Source organism: Podarcis filfolensis (genome assembly GCF_964270895.1).
Source record: "Podarcis filfolensis genome assembly, chromosome: 3".
Classification (NCBI taxonomy): domain Eukaryota; kingdom Metazoa; phylum Chordata; class Lepidosauria; order Squamata; family Lacertidae; genus Podarcis; species Podarcis filfolensis.
The window spans coordinates 8,724,531-8,744,894 of NC_139606.1; the positions used below are offsets into that span (position 1 = coordinate 8,724,531).

General features: G+C 40.4%; 2 protein-coding genes across 5 annotated transcripts in view; one reads left to right on the plus strand and one right to left on the minus strand.

Moving 5' to 3' along the window:
* CPB2 (carboxypeptidase B2) overlaps positions 1 to 20,364 on the minus strand; it is a 131,060-nt gene that overhangs the window by 61,888 nt on the left and 48,808 nt on the right. The gene's annotated exons all lie outside the window — the stretch shown is intronic.
* Positions 1 to 20,364, plus strand: part of ZC3H13 (zinc finger CCCH-type containing 13) — a 49,597-nt gene that overhangs the window by 10,099 nt on the left and 19,134 nt on the right. The window contains exons 2-8 of one of the 4 annotated variants that reach the window (XM_083606375.1): positions 935 to 1,060; positions 2,660 to 2,769; positions 9,577 to 9,688; positions 11,413 to 11,505; positions 13,716 to 13,824; positions 15,567 to 15,706; positions 18,310 to 18,467. In XM_083606375.1, the coding sequence (XP_083462501.1) occupies positions 15,620 to 15,706; positions 18,310 to 18,467 (245 nt within the window). In that variant the 5' untranslated portion in view covers positions 935 to 1,060; positions 2,660 to 2,769; positions 9,577 to 9,688; ... (1 more) ...; positions 13,716 to 13,824; positions 15,567 to 15,619. The remainder of the gene's footprint in view (positions 1 to 934; positions 1,061 to 2,659; positions 2,770 to 9,576; positions 9,689 to 11,412; positions 11,506 to 13,715; positions 13,825 to 15,566; positions 15,707 to 18,309; positions 18,468 to 20,364) is intronic. The other 3 variants (XM_083606372.1, XM_083606373.1, XM_083606374.1) reach the window with 3 other exon arrangements.

A 20,364-nucleotide genomic window follows, 5' to 3' on the forward strand; every position in this document is an offset into this window, starting at 1 on the left:
CTTAATGAGTTCTCATTTTGAAAACAGTTGCTCCTTTGCCATCCTGCTCCCTGAGCTGCAATTTTCCCATCAGCGGAACAGATGTGTTGGTTACATGCTGGATTTGCAATTTCAGTTATTAAAGATTATAAAATGAAAGCCTTTTCCCTGGAAAAACCAGTCCTATAAATTAGCATGCACCAGAACTTACCTTAAATAGTGAGAAAATATGCAAACTTTTGATGTGATTATCATACTTGGGAAAAAATGAGTGCCACTTGGCTTGAATTACACAGATCAAGAACGCAGTTCATCTTACAAATGGGTCTAAATTGCATTAGTATCACAGTTGGCTGCTAAATAGGGCTTATTGGATACATTTGAGCACAAGTAGGTTCCACGTTTGTATTTTTGGCTGGGATCTGACATCTGTCCCAAATGGATCGTGTAGCTCAAAGGAGAAGCAGCCCATCTTATCTCTGAAAGAAGCCACCCAGAACAGTGGATTACATTACAAACATTGGTATTGATTTGTTTGCTATTGTTTACAGATTCAGAAAAACCACTGGGACACAAAGACTGATCTATTTGGCATTATTTTTTCTAGGCACGTTGGTATCTGATGCCAGCAATACTTTTGCTTGCTGCTACAGATATAATTATTGTTTAGGAAAGGAAAAAAGTCTAGCTTTATAAGTCTGTTTTAGGTGCCACTTAGACTTGATATTATTTGTGATGATAGTGAAGGAAGGATAAAGAAGCCAAAACCTAGCATAAACATGGGCCCTGGTCATAACTAGTATGAAATAAAAATCATAATAATTCATCTTGAATACAACCCAGTATTTGTTGCTTTGATTTCTGCAGAAACTCCTGAAGATGATTTTTTCTATGAGTTCAGTTGCAATAGATCAGCTTGAGAATTTTACAGTGTTGCTTTTTTTTTTGGTTGAAGTAGTACAAAATGTCAAAAATTAGAAGGAAGGTCACAGTGGAAAATACCAAGACCATATCTGATAGCACATCCAGAAGACCCAGTGTATTTGAAAGACTTGGACCCAGCACTGGAGGTACTGCAGAGGTGAGTTGAAAAGTATTATTTGTATTTCATGTAGCCCCTCCTCTCATAGAGCAGACATGTTTGGGAATAGTGTTTCACTTCCCTCAGTTGTGGGAGTTTATGAAGGCTTTCTTATTGCAGTCGGATGCCTTGTGGATTATTATGCTGGGGGCATTAGAGCATGGCACAACCAGAGATGAGGCTGGGTGGAATGGACAGAGCCATGTTCCGAAGTAACATTGTTGGCTTTCTAAATACGGTTCAGGGAGATGGGAAAGGAGTGTTGGGCCCACATGCTCATTTTTCCATGTGCCAACTTTGGTGCTGCTGCCCTGATTAAACTAACTTACAGATCCTCATTGCATCCAAAATGGGCACTGTGGGTTTAATGTTAGGATCAGGGTCTTAAACCAGGACCTACCCCATTTGCAACACCATGTGATGAGAGTGGATGGCCATGTGGAGCTGATGCGTTCCCCGGCTTAATAGATTATGATTTACTAAGCAAGGAATTCTAAATCCAAATTGGCTTGCACACTCTTACGATATTTCTTGGGGAGAATCTGTGGATAACTTTTGAATTCATGTGGAATAGAGAATACATTTCCCCCAAGCGAGATTGGCTACAGACTTGTTAAGGTAGTGGTGGTGTTGTCTTGCCCTGTTTAGTGCAGCTTGGCTTCATGGCTGCAACCATTTAGACATTCCTCTTCTGCAGGTTCCCTTGATGTAATGCACCTTGTTTATTCCTGTGGCCTATAGTCTGAATTATGCAGGGAGTTAACGGTTGAAGGACCCTTCTGTGGGGTGTGGCAAGACGGCAATTTGTTCTCAGTGCCATTTATCAGATCTGTTGAGTGCTATAATTATTGAGGACCATTTATTTATTTTTGCTTTTTTGTTCAAAATGTACCCATACCCTGTAGGATGTGATGTGTGCATGGATGAATTGTACTTGCTTCTTTTAAAGTAGATGATTGGTCATCAGAAAAAAGAGACACACACACAAGAAAATGTTTACATGCACACTTCACATCTGAGGTAGTACACATTAAATTTATGAGTCACCTATTTAAAAAGCCTGTTATGAGGCCACCTACTATTTAGATGAGATGAGCAGCATACAGCTAAGCGGAGTACAAAATCATGACTAAACTACATACGTCAACAACTTAAGAACAAATCTCTGCAAGTGTGCATGTGCACACAGACACATAAATAAAAGCAGAAATCCCTATCAGATTAAACAACACCAATAATCAATATTAAAACACTGGCTGATAAAATGAGCTAAGGTTGTTAAAAATGCTGAAAACCATTTAAGGGCCTGGAGAAAAGAAATGTCTTCACCTGCATTACGTATCAAGGTAAAGTGCGATTTTGACCCTTAGTTTGGTGAAGAGATGTGGCGAGGCAGTATAGTTAATGAAAATGCATTTTGAAATGTCTTGGGATAATCCAAAGTCTCATAAAAGAGCACTGTCAGATCTAAGACTATTGATTTTCATCAAGTTACTGTTGGGTGGGAATAATATGTGGAATTATTTGTTTTGTGAATTTTCACACAAACAGTACTTCCAAAATTAGTTTGAAATTCACCCAGTAATGTCTGTCTCTTAGACACAGTGCCGTAACTGGCTGAAGACTGGCAACTGCCTCTATGGGAACACATGTAGATTCGTACATGGCCCTTCACCACGAGGTAAAGGCTTTAGCAGCAGTTACAGAAGGTAAATGAAGAACTCAGCTTTATATTCACATGCTTGCAAAAGCTGTTTTCTTGTAGTTCTTTAAAACTTACAATGCAGCAATATGGCTTTATTAAAAATACAATTAATTTGGAAGTGTGATTATGCCTTGCCTTTTGAGTGTAACTTCAGATTGATAAAATGTTCTTGTTGCATATTAATTTTTGCTTGAACAATTTTACCTGATGTCAAATGGGAACGGAAAACCTAATAAATGTATGGTTGCATAATGTTACTGCAGCTTCTGATTTGCTCAAATTTTGTATTGTAGCTGCTTAATACAACACTAAAAATCTCAACCTATGACTCAACCACAATCATTATTATTAGCTAGACAGTAAAATTGTTTACTGTACATTCACAATGTAGCATACCTTTGTGCCAAAACTGTGCTTTCATAACTGTGTCTCTACCACCAGAAGGCAGGATTAAAAATACTGCTTTAAGTGAAAATATTGTTTTGATTTGTAACTTCTGAAGAGCTATAGTTGTCTGTGTTTTCACTTTATGTAGCATTTTTAAAGCTAAAATGCATAAGATTGAATATCTAGTATATGGAATTAATTTACAATTAAGACTGAATACTGTGCAGTTAAAGATCTTCTGTAGTAGATTTAGGCTATAATCCTATACACAGTTACCTAGGAGTAAGCCCTTTTTAACACATTGGAACCTTCAGTTGGGTAGACATGTATAGGATTGCAACGTCAACGATTGCTGAGAAATTATATGTCTTGTGATGCTTTTAGGAATCATTTATTTTTTATTATAAAAGAGACACAGAGAATGAAGGACAGCTGTGATGTGAGGCACAAGGTTATGATTGACATTTATTACTCTCACACGAGCATGGAATTGCAATGAGGACTTGCTTCCCATTTGTAAATGCTTTTGTTGATTGCAGACTAAAAGATGTTAAGATGTACTCAGCCAGCAAACAACTACTCTGTAGGTATTATAGATTCAGGGCACCAGTGATGAAAGGAGAATGAAACCAAACAGAAGATTGAAATATTATTTCCTCACCCCACAGTAGATGTCTTCGTGTAAATTCATTTGCTAGTTTTGATTATACATAGTGACCATATATCACTGATATACTCCGTCGCAGCATGCCTTCAGCTTTGTAGCCAATGTGGGACCACCAGGCGAATCCCGAGGCGCCATTAAATATTTTTACAAAACCATAGGGGGCAAATCTTCCCCCGCAAATAAACAAAACCCAGGAAGATTGTGCATGCCTGCAGTTACACGAGGGAGAGGGGTGGAGCAATGAACGGCAATTGCATGTGCAACCCAGAGAGGCATTTAATTCTTCCTGGTGCTGTTAAGCTGAAATGACAGGAGCTCAGAAGAGAAGACAGCCGAGAGGACAGTGGCAATGGAAGAACAAGAAATGAAGGGGGAGGGAAAGAGCCTAGGGAGCAGAGGAGAGCTGGAAAGGAGAGACAGCTTACAGGATGGAAGCAGGAGGGGTGATGGGAGCAGAGGTTCCTATGTGGCAGCAAGACCAGTAACAGCAGAGAGATGACAGAGAACAGGGAATGAGTGAGAGCTGTGAAATAGGAGGCAGGGAGTGAAAACGTCGACTCCTGAAATGGGAGTGACAGGCAGAGAGAGGAAAGAGAATAGGGCTGAGTAGGGTGCTAAATTGTTTAATTAATCCAGGCCACATTTTGTTTTGGATCTGATTTAGTAACATAAAACTGATTTTTCTTTTAAATATAACCTAAATGTGTATTTATTAGTGTGTGATTTTTTAAGTGTGTGTGCGCGCGTGCGCGTGCAAAGTAGCTTTGCCAAATAAAGGGTAAAGGGACCCCTGACCAATTAGGTCCAGTCGTGGCTGACTCTGGGGTTGCGGCGCTTATCTCGCTTTATTGGCCTAAGGAGTCGGCGTACAGCTTCCGGGTCATGTGGCCAGCATGACTAAGCTGCTTCTGGCGAACCAGAGCAGCGCACGGAAACGCCTACCTTCCCGCTGGAGCGGTACCTATTTATCTACTTCACTTTGATGTGCTTTTGAACTGCTAGGTTGGCAGGAGCAGGGACCGAGCAACAGGAGCTCACCCTGTCGCTGGGATTCGAAATGCCGACCTTCTGATCAGCAAGTCCTAGGCTCTGTGGTTTAACCCATAGCGCCACCCGCATCCCTAGTTTTGCCAAATAGTTACTCATAAATTTCACGTACAAATATGCTTACTAGACTAGGGGAGAGGGAGAATCTTTGAAATCAATAGATTTCTGTGCTCTTCATACAAGGGGACCTATCCCAAGTGCAGATATAACACAGGTGATCTCTTCATAGCGGTTCAGGAGCAGGGTTGCAGGCTCCCTTCTCCAGTACAAATTCTCCTCCCTCTTGTTCGCCTTCTAGACTGGAAGCATAATAATGTAAAATACTGTGTTTTGTCAAGTTAGAGCAAGGACGTTCGTGCACAGTTGAAATTTCTATAGTGGTGTTCTCTGCAGACATGTAAGGAAAGGGGAATTGCACGTAGAGGAGCACAACCATCAATATATTAAAGGAAAGTTGCTGTCCTTCAAACACTGAACAGTTGAACAACTCTGCTTACTAAAAACCACATGTTTTATTAAATCCATTTACCTCTCCATTTACATGGAAGTTCCACTCCTTTCAAGAAAAACTGTTTCCAAGTCAAATAAAATGTATTTCTTAGAATCATAGCCAAAGCCAGTATGAACTGGAATAAACCATAAACCTTTAAAGAAATAATTAAAACTGGATACTTGTTACTTTGATTTTAGTGTATGTGTGGATATGTGTGTAGCATTAGGCTGCATGTAGGAAAGTACTAAGGGGTGCATATCACTTTCTTGATGAGGATTGCGCCATGACTAGATTTCCTTTTGGATAAAAGAAATTGTTGGGACTATTGCTGATGGGCAGAATGCCTTTTGAAATACCCCCAGGAACTGCAAAGTAGGAGTTTACTGCTTAACTTACGTGTAAAAATCTGAAGCAAGTGTGTTCTAGGTATAAAATACTGTTTCCCTGGGGCTAAAACAATATACTTTTCAGTAGTGCTATTTTTCTAGAAAAAGAGGAGTCAGAACTCAACCATGAATGCCTCCCATGTTCTCTTATAATGGCAATGGCACCCACCTTGAGAGGTGCTGGAATTGAGATCCAGTGAGTTCCAGCTGAAAATAAAGCCCTGCTTCTCAGAACATATAAAATATACAGAAAGCTCTCTGAAAGCACTGAACATTGTCTATGTAGGAGATGGTTGTCTATGTAGGAGATGGTTGGACTATTTTATAGTGTTTTCAGGTACTGTATATTTCAATATGGGTACAGTCCTCATTTTCATTCCTCCCCCCAAATTACAAGTTTCATACCAGCTCTAAGGCAGTTGTATAAGGGTTCTATTTGAACGAACAATTACTTCTTAAAGAGAAACAACAACAAAAAAAGAAAAAATAAAGAGAAACAAAATAAAAAAGCTCATACCAATAACAAACTTAGTTGGTCTCTAAGGTCCTACTAAAGGAATTTTTTTATTTTGTTTTGACTACAGCAGACCAACATGGCTACCTACCTGTTCTTAAAGAGAGTAAAGTTTATGTATAAAGAGTAACATACTATTCTGTGGATTGCAGAATATGGCCTTCTTGAATACTTGCAATTCACACAAAGTAGTAAAGTAATCCAACACCTTCTAAAATTACAGATATCTGGAAAAACTTTCATTGCATAGTCGAATTTGACTGGACTTAACCGTCCGGGGTCCTTTACCTTTACCTACATTACTTGAATATATATATATATATATATATATATATATATATATATAGGAAGTAGAAATGAATTTATCATGAATTTTGATTCTCCAGATATGCTTTCTTTATAGCTCAATTCCTGAGGCTCTTTACTTCTAATTTTGATTTGTTAAAAATTGAATATGGAAAATAGCAAGATTTTTAGGTATGTGGTTTTTGTGATTTCATATTTTATTTTAGAACTTAAACCATAAAAAGAATCCTTTTGACATAGCATCAGAAGGCACCTGTTACTTATGGATAAAATAAGTATTTGGAGATTGAAATGGAGCTTGTTTCCATAAATATTGTTGGAACATCTAAGGTTCCAGAATTTTCTGCTGAATTAAATCCTTAGCCTATTCAGATTTAAGACTCTGTTTGCCTCTGTAGGATTTTAAGCTGAGCTAAATCCGAACAACATTTTGTAGCATATTCAAAGTAGCTGGCTCTTTCTTATACATGAACACAATAATTCTTACTAAGATGGGTGATGGGACTGAGAGAATAAGCGCTTGCCAAAAATCACATGGTAAATTTGTTACCAATATTAGATTTAATTAGTGACCTCCTTTGTCTACAGTAGTACTTGTGGAGTTAGCTAAAAAAATTAAAATGAGAAATGCATTCTGATTCACCTTAAAGAATGGGAAGTAATATTTTCTATATCACCCACCCACCACCCCAGGTTTGCTTCAGAGTATCTGCTCAACAGGAAGCCATAGCCAACCCTTGGTCTCCCCTGAGTGTATGCGTATTACGTGTGTAGTTTGGAACACTTGTTTTTCACATTCACAGTTTACATTTTAAGGTGCGCACTTGAGGTGTCCACCCAAAAGAGTAATGTGCAAAGAGTCTCTTTACTTGCAGAGGAGAGAGGAAGCTCTTTGAAACCTGTTTCTCGTTTCCTTACAGTTAAGACTTCCTAAATAAACTGAATATTTAAGCTCAGGAGAATGGGATGTATTTTCCTCCCTTTCCCCAAAAAATCAACCCCTGTTTCTTCTTTTGAGTGATAATATTTTATTATAAACATTAGTTAATACATGATGAAAATAAATGCAGGGTGCCAAGGTTTTTTCCCTTGAGATTCATCTTCACAACTTATTCAGTCATGTTTGCTTTATTTTCTTTTATTTTCATAGCTAGATATATTGTCTCAAATTGAGCATGTACTTAGAATGAGTTGGGCTGAGTAGTTAGCACAGGGTGAAGAAATATTGACCCTTGTATTTCCTCAGATTCGAATCAGAACTTTTTTCAACTTTGGGAAATGTGGAACAATCAGCAAAAGCTGATTGTGGTGCCCTGCAGACATTGTTGGACTCCCAACTCTATTTTCCAATGACACCTAGAGAGTATCATATTATTCTGCCATGCAGAAGAATAAATGCAGAGATCCTAATATACGTGACCATTATTGTAAAGAGCTACTTCAGGCATCCTCAAAGCTTTCACTGGACCTGTGGAATTTCATTCTTCTTATGTCCCAGCCCCACTCCACAGAACTGGATATTGTACATAACTTTATCTGCATTAGGCATGTTCAGATTTTCATAGGAATACTGGGCTAGTGTGCTGTATAACTTCAGTTTTCTAGTAAGATAGTCTTCAGAAAATAACTCCAATTTTAGGGTGCTCGGTTTATAGTTGACTTGCTTTTGTGCCTCCTTTTCAATTGATCTAAAAGGCATAGCACCTCTTACAAGTTTAAATTATCTCTTAATGGCTCCTGAATTCATTATTGCACATAATTACAAGATGGCTCATTTGGTTGTTTGAAAGCAGTGACTGGATAAAGTTTGGCATATCCTAGTTATGGGAAAATGTCAGATCAGCTAAGAGTAGGCAGGAATCATGCTGATAGGTTTTTCTTGTTTTTAATCTGGAGTTTACTTCATTTTGTTAAGGTTCCAAGTAAGATCAATTATGTTCAGAGTTAACCTTCAGTGGTTTACTTGTATTGAGATAGATCTGGTGTTCTGTATACATCAAGTATTTTGAATTGCCCTGGGGCAGGCTGGGAGATTGTTAGCTTGTTATGTATTTTCTGAAAAAAAACGTTATTTAAAACTACAAAAAGGGTTACCAGGCGAGTGCCCATGGATGCCTCCTATGGCACCTGTGATTGATCTCAGTAAATACACATCCAAAGCTACAGTGCACAAAAGTCAGCTTGCTTGTCCTGGTTTGCACTTGTTTGCACTGGTTCGACCTCTTTCACATGGAGTATGCCCCTTTAAACATGCTTGCATTTCATTGGATGCTAGGATTGGATACCTAGCCTCCCTCCCGTATGTTCTGAACAGAGGAGAGGTATAACAAGATTTTCTCCGTGAGTGAACGTGGCGGGGGCTGACGGAGGTGCCTTTCCAGCCCATTGATGGGGTGGTTGAGGTGATGTTTGTGTAGTCCTCTTTTGCTGCTCTTTTAGATGTTGCAGCTGTTTTATGTTATGCCACCCCCTTCCCTCAGTGGCCATCTTGTGGCTGGTGGCCATGTCACTTTCTCAAAATTCCAAGTGTGCCCAATGGCCCAAAAAGGTTGGCGGCCATAAAAATGCAAGTTGTTTGCAGTAGAATGACATTTACATCTCCGCCTAATCAAGCATTGGCTCTCATGAAAGTGAATTGCTAACATACACTGGAAGACATAAGGAAACTTTTAGGCAAACTTTTTATTTTATTTCCTTTAGGTAAGGGATGATTTTCTAGGGCAGGGAACTTCGTTCGATTATGGTAGTTCATACTTTTTGTGCAGTTCCCGAACAACAGTTAAACTTGTTTAAAAGGGTTAGGCAAGCCTTCTTCATACTGGGTAGCTTTAATGGCAATTCATTTAGGGTTGGACGTTATTGTATAGCATATTACATGGCAGGAGCTGAGTGAAGATAGGAAACATGATGGCAAAGCACAACTGTATTATAAAACTGCAGATCTCAAACCTGTAAACTGTATTTTTAAAAAGGATGTAGAAGCAGTTATATTTTCTGTCTATATTGTATAGGTCACCCGAAAGGCCTACAGGGGATCTTCGGGAAAGAATGAAGAATAAGCGTCAAGAAATTGAAGCTGAACCACAGAAGCATAATACAGAAGAGCAATCTTCTCCTGTCAGGGTGAGCATGGGATGTTCATGTATCTCCTTGCTTTCTTCAGTTGTTTTGGGATGCAGGATTTCCTAATGTGGAACAAAACTGAGCACTGTGTTGCACTTAACCCCAGTTACCCAAGATGTGTTTAGAATTCCCTGGTCAGGATCCATTGACCCTAACAACTAGTTCTGTATTCCCAAGCAGGGTTGTGTTTGTGTTCTCAAACAACAACACCACATCACACTGTCCCTGCCTGGCCCATGCCGAAAACAAACCCCTTTTGACATAGGGCAAAGCAGTTTATGACATAACATGAGATTTTCCTGTTCATAGGAAAAAATTCACTGAGCAAGTCCAAGCCATTGGGTGCACCAGAAATAGGACTTCTTAATTTTTTTTTTATCTTGGCCTTAACTTCTCAATGTAGATTATGGATTGGGCCCACACATACATTAGCGGAAGTGTGTGCATATAACAGGGATTTTTCCACCTCTCTTCTCCATGGAGCTTGCCTCCTGTGACAACCAATCATCTCCTGAGGGTTGGAAGTTCACTTGCATAAGAAGCCTGGACCCAGTTTCTGACAGTTTTGTGTGTGCTACACCAGACTTTTCCAAGCAATTCCCCAAACCACAGGACAGTTTTTTTTTAGCTCCATTGGAGGAAGGTATGAGAAAGCCTCGTGCAAGGGAACATTTGCACAACAGTGGTGAAAACTCACATTAAGATTTTCACCTCTGCCCAATTGAAAAAGATGGTATGTTTAATATTATATTAAAACCTAGCCAAAATTGCTTCAGCATATATACAAGTTAAACTCATTAGGGTTTCAGCAGAACACAGTTTTCAATTTTCTGTGGTATTTACTACTAGAAGGAAGTCATGGTAGTTTATTTGAGAAAGGTTCCTCTGTGCTAAATTGGATATAAATCAGAACAAAAATCCATTTTTTTTCTTTGTACAAAAATTGAGAACTGAGATATTTATGCAGTCTGTACAGACATAGATTTATGAGGCCTGGAATCTTTACTTCGTGTGACAACGTTGGTAGCTGAAAGCTCTAGTTAGAATGTGCATTGCTTAAGAAATATGAAGCTTCTGTTGCTTTTCAGATTCTCTAAGAAACCAGTCTTCTAATGGCTCCTTAAGGTGTCTTTTTACAGCCTTAATTATTTTAAATGAAATGAGTTCTCCAAAGCGTTAACTTAATCCCCCCAAATAATGGATTGTATCCAGTGAAGTCATCCCATTAAAACACAAGGACTGTACAATGGGACTTCCTCTCCCTGACTCGCCCACCGCAAATGAGCTCTACACTGTTGAGGGAACTCCCGGAACAGATTGTGGGGGAAGAAGAAGAAGTTATGTGGCAGAGGTGGAAATCCTTGCACTAGTGGGACAAGTTCCTTGGATGGTACCCTAAGACGTCAGTGGTTCAGAATGTAAATACTTTTCAGGATCCTAAAATATGGTTGACCAAGGGAAAATAATGTAAAATGCTCCACATCACTGTCAAATGCTCATGAATGTCTAAAATGCTCATGAAGGTCACATTTCCAAGTCTGGTGAGAGACTCTAGGACTCCCAAGTGCTTTTTAGTATGTCCCCTAATTTCGCATCAGATTTTGTCAGACAAAATCGTAGTAATTTGCCTCAGTCAAGACCCCCAAACCCATAACAATAATCAGCTTTTCTTTTTAAAAGAAATGGCTGAAATAAGTAACAACACTTGATTGGATTGTTTATAGAAGTTCTAAATTGAAGCAGTGTGGGGAAATCTTGCATTTTGGATGGAATAACTGGCCGATTCGGAAGGAAAACTTCATTTTCAGGTTCCACGTGTGAGTGGTTTGTTTATATCATTACTTGTATATATTAAAATGCTTGGAGCTGACTAACCCATGAGGGTATTGAAATTATTAGTTCTCTGACAATTGGTCCAAACATAAACCAAGGCACCCTGATCAGTAACTAGGCTGAAAAAGGGACATTTTAAAATCTGATTGTTGACCCATGACCACGCATGGCAAATCAATAATCCTGAGCAGTTTTAGTGTTTATGAATATTGCTTGACATAACCGTACTGATCAGCCAACAAGATAGAGGCAGCATATGATTATATGGCTTTCAGCCTACTCGTTCTCCCTAACCAACCTGTGAAATTTCATAGCCATGCAGAAACTTGTTGGGGGGGGTGTTAGTGGGCCACATTCCCCGCCCCTGATTTCCCCCATTCAACACCCCAGTTTCTGGCCCTATCACATTCAGAGCCAAACACTGGATCCTGAAGACCCAGGCTTTTTAGGGCGGTGACTGTTGCAGAAAGGGCAGAGACAAGCCTTTTGCAAATTAAGCCTCCTAGTCCAGTTTGCTGCAGTAATGAATGCAGCATGCTTGAGGGACAGGTAAGGGAATCTCTTACCTGTACCTTCCTGCCAAGGAGCTGAGGACAGTTTTTGCATTTGGGGAGGTTAAAGATTCAGAAATGCATCTTCTCCTTCCGCTTGGTTGCAGGGGAGTGATTACAACCACTTGTTTGATATGGAAGAAAGGAATATATCACCCCACCTTGCCTCTTGTTTATACAATTAAAATATACTCGGGAGTATTTTTGTGTCCCTGAAGCCAGTGCTTTTTCCCTGATTAACATTGTGGTCTTTTGCATACTTGCATACTTATAGGATAGCTGTTTAAAACTTAGCATTTGCTAGGGAACGATCCATCTATGCTGATGTATTAATTTGTCCTGCTGGTGTATTTGTTTTATGAATGCAACCTTACTGCTGATTTCGTCCTGTTCATCACACTGCCGCATTTAATTCAAACGTAGTCTTTGTAAAATAAATTAGCAAGCAAACATAGGCCTGAAAAGTAAATAGCATTTACCTGGTGAGTGTGTAAATGCAAAATGGAGCCTCCAGTTGTTTTAGAAATCAAGGGTTGGAAATGAAGATACAGCTGTCCTCTTAACTTCCTCGGGCCCTTTCTTGCACAGCTTCTATATGCCCACAAGGGCTTAATGGTGTGGATATAAGATCTCTACATCCATCACCCTCGTTGCAGGGCTGCCTTAGTGATTCAGCTCACCCCTGCTTTCTACCTATCCAGTAGCTACTCCTCTCTGATTTCAGGACTTGTCTCCCACACAAGTCCTACTGGAAATTAAGCTCTAACATTTCCAGACATCTGGCTGAGTAACTTGCACCCTTCTGACTAGTGAGCTTTTCTTACAGCTGGTTCAGTAGCTCTGTTTCGAGGACCTGAAATCCCACCGCAGGAGCACAGAAACTCCTGAGCTGGTTTCAGGGTGTGTGTGAGGGGAGGGAAGCCCAGTTTACACTAGAGGAGGTCCTTTTGTGGGCTTCCACTTGCACGGCTGGTTAGTTGGATCCCACCCATATTTTAATATCCTGATTTGTGAACAAACTGACATTTGAACCAACCAGTTTCCTGAATTTGGACGCTAAGGAAACTCTTCATTCAGAACCAATATTAACATCCTTGTTTTATTTCCTAATTGTTCAATCCCCAAGCTTTGTGCCTGCTTTTAGAATTCTAATCATTATATCTGAACTAAGCCTTTCTCTTTTTTGAGTTCTCGTTGTAAGTATTCCTTGACACACATGGCATACTAGAAGGAAGAGTATGTTCTATAAGTCTGAGTTTTCAACCTATTCTTTTTTTAATATCTGGAACTTGGAAAAAGCAAGCCCTTCTTGAATGTTTTCATAAAAAAGCAGTTAGGGTCATGAAGTAGGGGTGTGTGGCGGAAACACCCCAGCCCCCCACCCCCCGCTAAATGTGCCTGCTTCCAACTATTGTTTTAAAAAATCAACTGACTTACTATTTATTTGTTTGAATTTCTATGCCACCTTTTATCCAAGGATCACAGGCAGTTTATAATGTAAAAACACAAAAATACATAACGTAGTAAGAAACAACACAACACACACACACACACACACACACACACACACACACACACACACACCGCCCACAGTTCTAAAGGCCGGTTTTGTTTGAATTTGCCTGTTTTGTTTTCCTCTGTAGAAAGAGTCCTCCAGGGGGAGGCACAGGGGGAAAGAAGATATTAAAATTACCAAGGAGAGAACTCCAGAAAGTGAAGAAGAAAATCCCGACTGGGAAACAAACAGAGACGGTAGGTGCCACGGCCTACTAGATTCATGGAGCCAAAATAAAAAATGGACTGAGAGAGCTGCAAACGAGTGAACTTGAATTCTTAATAAATATATCTCCTGAAATAAAATTATTTTTAGTAGCTTTTGAACCTTGAGTAGTTTTGACTGTCTGGCCAGAGTGGTGCATGCTCTAGTTATCTCCCGCTTGGACTACTGCAATGCACTCTATGTGGGGCTACCTTTGAAGGTAACCCGGAAACTACAACTAATCCAGAATGCAGCAGCTAGACTGGTGACTGGGGGCAGCCACCGAGACCACATAACACCAGTCTTGAAAGACCTACATTGGCTCCCAGTATGTTTCCGAGCACAATTCAAAGTGTTGGTGCTGACCTTTAAAGCCCTAAACGGCCTCGGCCCAGTATACCTGAAGGAGCGTCTCCACCCCCATCGTTCTGCCTGGACGCTGAGGTCCAGCGCCAAGGGCCTTCTCAGTAGTGGCACCCGCCCAGTGGAACGCCCTCCCACCAGATGTCAAAGAGAAAAATAACTACCAAACTTTTAGAAGACATCTGAAGGCAGCCCTGTTTAGGGAAGCTTTCAAAGTTTAACAGGTTATTGTATTTTAGTGTTTTGTTGGAAGCCGCCCAGAGTGGCTGGGGAAGCCCAGCTAGATGGGTGGGGTATATATAATAAATTATTATTACTATTAAATAAGAAAGTAGACTAGACAAGATTGGATACATGGTATGCAAGAAAATGTATTGGTCTGTCTAGTTTTAAAACCTCTCTTTTCAAAATACATTTAAAAATATGTACTGCAGAAACATTACATAACAGAGTCCAGATGGAGAGCAAAAAATCGCTGTTGAATGGAGAGAGAAATGAATGTAACAATAAGGCTTTCAGAACGATTAGACAATGCGTTATATTCAGGCACATTTATTAATAGTCTGAACGGTCCCTTTAGCACAGGAAAAAGCAGTTCTGATGGAGTGGAGAAGCATTGGTGATAGCACATTTTTCTGCCCGTCTTTTCCCCTGTCTAAATCTCCTTGAGTTAGACTAAGACAAGTGTTGTTCATAGGATAAAAGTGAGATGAATAACCAGTTATGCCACCTGGAACTCTTTGGGGAAAGCATTATTTAAAAATAGGTAATTTAAAGAATTACAGTGGTACCTTGGGTTAAGTACTAAATTTGTTCCAGAGGTCCGTTCTTAACCTGAAACTGTTCTTAAGCTGAAGCACCACTTTAGCTAATGGGGCCTCCTGCTGCCGCCGCACCGCCGGAGCACAGTTTCTGTTCTCATCCTGAAGCAAAGTTCTTAACCCGAGGTACTATTTCTGGGTTACCGGAGTCTGTAACCTGAAGCATATGTAACCTGAAGTGTATGAAACCCGAGATACCACTGTACCTTTCAGGGTAACATAGTTTAGGCCACTGACATCACTGAATAATTTCAGTTCTAAAAATCAGTGTCTTCCTGATTCCTAGTAATGTTACGTTGATCACCCTGAACCCTAATATCCTTATCCATTAAATCAGTGTTCCTCAACTTGGTTCCCCGGCTGATGTTGGACCATATCTCTCACCATCCCTAGTTAGCAGGACCAGTAGTCAGGGATGTTGTAGTCCAACAGCAGCCGGGGACCCAAGATTGCATTAAATTATAGTCATCCTATGATTGCCATGTTTTTAATATAGAGAATGTCAAGGATACCATTTCACTGACTTCTTTTGTTTGCTTTAATAAATTAAGATTCTGATAACGGAGACGTTAACTACGATTATGACCACGAGCTTTCTTTGGAAATGAAGCGTCAGAAGATCCAGAGAGAGTTAATGAAGCTTGAAGAAGAAAACATGGAGAAAAGGGAAGAGATAGTAATTAAAAAGGAGGTTTGTATCTCAAAAATAAAACACCACACAGCCAATAAAAGTTTAAGAATTAAGATTTGAACAAGCCTTCAGGATAATAGTAATTAGTGACGCATCTGTTGCTTATAATGGCATACACTGTGCGCTACGTGCTCTTGAGCTTCCTTTTAGCTCCACAAACAAATGTGGAGTCACAACAATTTTTTTTATTTATTTCATAAAATTTATAAACCACTTGAATGTAAAGAAAAAAGTCAAAGCAGTTTTCAAAAAACAATAAAATTATCACTAAGTAATAATAATAAGTAATAATAATAATAGTCTAAGACATTTGAAAAGCTAGAATAATAGACTAAAAACAGATTAAGGCTCGTATCAACTTTCTAAACATCTGGGTAGACATGTCAAAAAAATATTTTTAGCAGGCACACTAGAGTACAGTGAAGGTGGTTGCCTGGGTATCTAAAAGGTTGAGTTCTTACAAATGAGGAACGGGTTTTGTGTAGCACCTGTTCTGCCAGTCAAAGTGGTTGAGTGATCCCATATGGGGTAAGGCAGTTTTTGTAGATAAAACCAAGGTGTTCAGGGCTTTATCTACTAATAGTAACACCTTGAACTTGGCCTGGTAGCAAATCAGCAACCAGTGCACAACTCTTTATCCTTTTTGTCATTTTGTACTTCATTTTTATTATCGTAGTTTTAAATTGTTTTTAATATTGTGCTTTGGGACGCAGGTGGTGCTGTGGGTTAAACCACAGAGCCTAGGACTTGCCGATCAGAAGGTTGGCGGTTCGAATCCCCGTGACGGGGTGAGCTCCCGTTGCTCAGTCCCTGCTCCTACCAAGCTAGCAGTTTGAAAGCACTTCAAAGTGCAAGTAGATAAATAGGTACCACTCCGGTGGGAAGGTAAACGGCATTTCCGTGCGCTGCTCTGGCTCGCCAGAAGCGGTTTAGTCATGCTGGCCACATGACCCGGAAGCTGTATGCCGGCTCCCTCGGCCAGTAAAGCGAGATGAGCGCCGCAACCCCAGAGTTGGTCGCGACTGGACCTAATGGTCAGGGGTCCCTTTACCTTTATTGTGCTTTAATGCTGTAACCCACCCTGGGTTCTTAGACAGAAGGGTGGATAATTGATAATCGATACTAATAATAATTTTGAATGATTTCCGTGATCTCAACCTTCAGTGATACTTTGATAAACGTCTTCACAACATGCGTGTATATCCCTATCAAGTTGTCTTTGTATCTGTGCTTACATAGCCAAAACCACAGCACTTGTGAGCCAGAGAGCAAGAATCAGAGTTGGAGTAACCCTGAGACACAAGTACAAAAGAATATTTAGGGGAATGAACTCGAAAGGGGTGGGGGCACAAAACAACGACATGTTGTTGAGAGATTGAGGGGGTGCAGGAAACTAGAAGGGGCAGGAATTAGAAGACAGACTTGAAAGACAGAAACAGTTACGTATACATAAAGAACCACCTCTCTGCCTGAGTATGTTACTTCTAGTTCACACAGAGAAGCTATTTTTAAATGTCCATAGGGATGAAGGCGAGAAATGCCCAGAGACATCTGTGGAGAAAATGATAATTTAATACAGCTGGGACTGAGCACAGATGTGGCCATTCCTTCTCAAAATAAAAAGGGTGGAATGCAAATGAGGAAAACTTGAAGAAAACTGGCAAATGGTGAACGAGATGCTTAATGAACATGGAATACTGACTGATTCTTTGATGGGGCAGTGGGGAATGAATGAAATTGAGTGGCTGGAGCCGCAAGCACTCCGCACTGGAACATGAGTGAAATGAGGTGCAGTCAGACCACACAGAGCTCTCTTTGTTAAACCAGTAGTTGGGGGTGATATAGATTAGCAATGGGGAACCTGTGGCCCTTGATGTTGGATTTCAAGAAACATCAGCGCTAGCCAGCTTGGTTGGTGGTCAGGGACGATGGGGGATATAGTGCAGCAATATCTAGAATACCAGAAGTCGCCCAGCCCTGCTTTTTGGACTCAATACCAAATAAGTTTATGAAGTGCCTGTAGCCCAAACTAACACCGACCCATAAACAAGAGGAAGGTAAAGGGTAAAGGGACCCCTGACCATTAGGTCCAGTCGTGACCAACTCTGGGGTTGCAGCGCTCATCTTGCTTTATTGGCCGAGGGAGCCGGCGTACAGCTTCCGGGTCATGTGGCCAGCATGACTAAGCCGCTTCTGGCAAACCAGAGCAGCGCACGGAAACGCCATTTACCTTCCCGCCAGAGCGGTACCTATTTATCTACTTGCACTTTGACGTGCTTTTGAACTGCTAGGTGGGCAGGAGCAGGGACCGAGCAACGGGAGCTCACCCAGTCGCAGGGATTCGAACCGCCGACCTTCTGATCGGCAAGCCCTAGGCTCTGTGGTTTAACCCACAGCGCCACCTGCGTCCCACCCAAGAGGAAGGTATTTGCAGATTAAACCCCAAAGTTTGCTGAACACAGCCTGACTGGAAGAGGAAAGAAAGAAATGGAGCAAGAAAATCTGAACCAGAAGCATTCCACATTGCGACTTTTTGTTGCTGGACTTGTAGCAATGTAAAGCAAATTGGGGCATTAACACATTTATTGTTTCACTTCGTTAAGATTTCTCCAGAGGCTGTTGGGTCAAAATTATCCTCACCTTCGCCCAGAAAATCTAGCAAATCTCCAAAACTGCGATCAAGCCCCAAATCTTCCTCCTCAACCGCTAAGAGGGAGAAAAAGACTTCTGCAGTTTCTTCACCCCTCTTGGAGCAACAGAGGTTAGTATATATGCATGTTTGGTAAAAGAAAATGTGTGTTATTCCTTGAGTGGTGGTGTGGCCTAAAATTTGTTTAAGGGGATGGATGGTGCTGGTTGTTCATCTTAGCCAGAGCTCCCTGAGTATTAGAGAAAAAGTGCTTTGCGTAGATAATTTTTATGACATGAATAAATAACATTTATGTCATTTGAAATTTGTGACACTTCAAATAACATCTGCAGTAATAAATACCTTGAATTGTTGTAAATGTTGTGGATAGGATGGGATGACCTTTTGCTGATGTAACATGCAAGCATAGTTCATTTTCTTTATCCAAAGTTAAGAATTATTCCTTGGTATCTCAGCCATAATTCAGATTGACTGCAAACCAAGCTACAGGACCCTGCTTTGCAGTGTGTTCGCAAAGTGTGATTTTCATTGTCTGCACCAACCAAAGGACACTTAAAGCAGCTTCGCCACCTCTATCCTTTCTGCTTGCAAGGTGGCAAACAGGTCTCCCTGCAGATTCTCAGTGGGTTGAGATTTCTCTCAGCAGTTTAAATGATTGTTTCACTGTTCTTAACCAAGGATGAAGTAACAAAAGCAAGTTTCATGTCAACTGTTGTTTAAACAGTTCATGAGAAATAAATGTAAAATTATTTGTAAAAATAAAATTTCTCTTGGCTTCAAAGGAAAGAAATGTTGGGAATGATAATCAAAACATTAGAGATGACATGGAATAATTATGTAATCTAATGGATTGATGTTTGTGTATCTTAATCTGCTTTATGATCTTTTTGAACAATGATGAAATGTAAATAATCAACTCTTCGGTTGGGGCAACTGTCTAAAATGTTTTCACATGTTTTCAGTGGTTCTAATTTTGGTTCCCGTTTTGTTTTTGTTGGGTTGGTATTGGTTAAATGTTTAGTTGGGACAGGCGGTTATTTTAATTGAGTATAACGGTAAACTTTATTATTTTTTGTTATCATTATTGGATTCTGTTGATTTATTGGTTTCTGTTATTATTGGTTTCTGTTGGTTTGTTTGATGCTTGTATAGGATATTTTGTTTTTTTAAAGTTTGATGTTTTGTTGTGTTTTTATATATTTTGTAAGCTGCCCAGAGTGGCTGAGGAAACCCAGCCAGATGGACAGGATATAAAATTTATTATTATTATTATTAACTCAAAACTGGTATGCTTTCTGGGTTTTTTCTTTGGAATAATAGTTTGTTGCTCTGTACAGTCGTACCTCTGCTTACGTATCCCTCTGGATATGTAAACTTCAGGATGCGTTGGCGGCAAACCCAGAAGTATTTTTCCAGGTTTCGCCATGTGCGCATGCGCAAAAGCATTTTACGCGCCGCACGCATGCGCAGAAGTGGTCCTCCGGTTGCAGATTCCTTGGGATACAGCAGGGCCTCCGGAACGGATTCCATTCGCAACCAGAGGTCCCACTGTACTTGATTCTGTTCCAATTTGAATATGTACCCTCAGTAAAGGAACAATCACTCTATCAGTTTAAATTACTAGGGGACCCAATGACATTTTTGCTCAGTTTTTAGCTGCAATACCAGTGCAGCTCTGCGCAACTGTAGCAGCCTCTTGGTGGCCCTGGACAAGCTTTTACGTGCTCAGATTCACCAGATAGATTAGCCTCAATCACGTGCAGCAAGTTGATGCTGAGAAACAGCTCTTGCTGTAGGTAGCAACCATCATGCAGAGCCTGATGCATGAGGCTTCTGCATGGCAGCCACATTGTGAGCCGCAGTCCTCCCTTTCGATGGCTATGGCAGACTTGGAGTGAGAATATATTGTAGTGGTGGTAGTTGCTTTGAAACTTCAGGTAACTTTCCCCCAGCCTTCTGGAGTGCAGCTCTAGTTCAGGTAGCATTTTGTGATTAAAGGCACACCGAT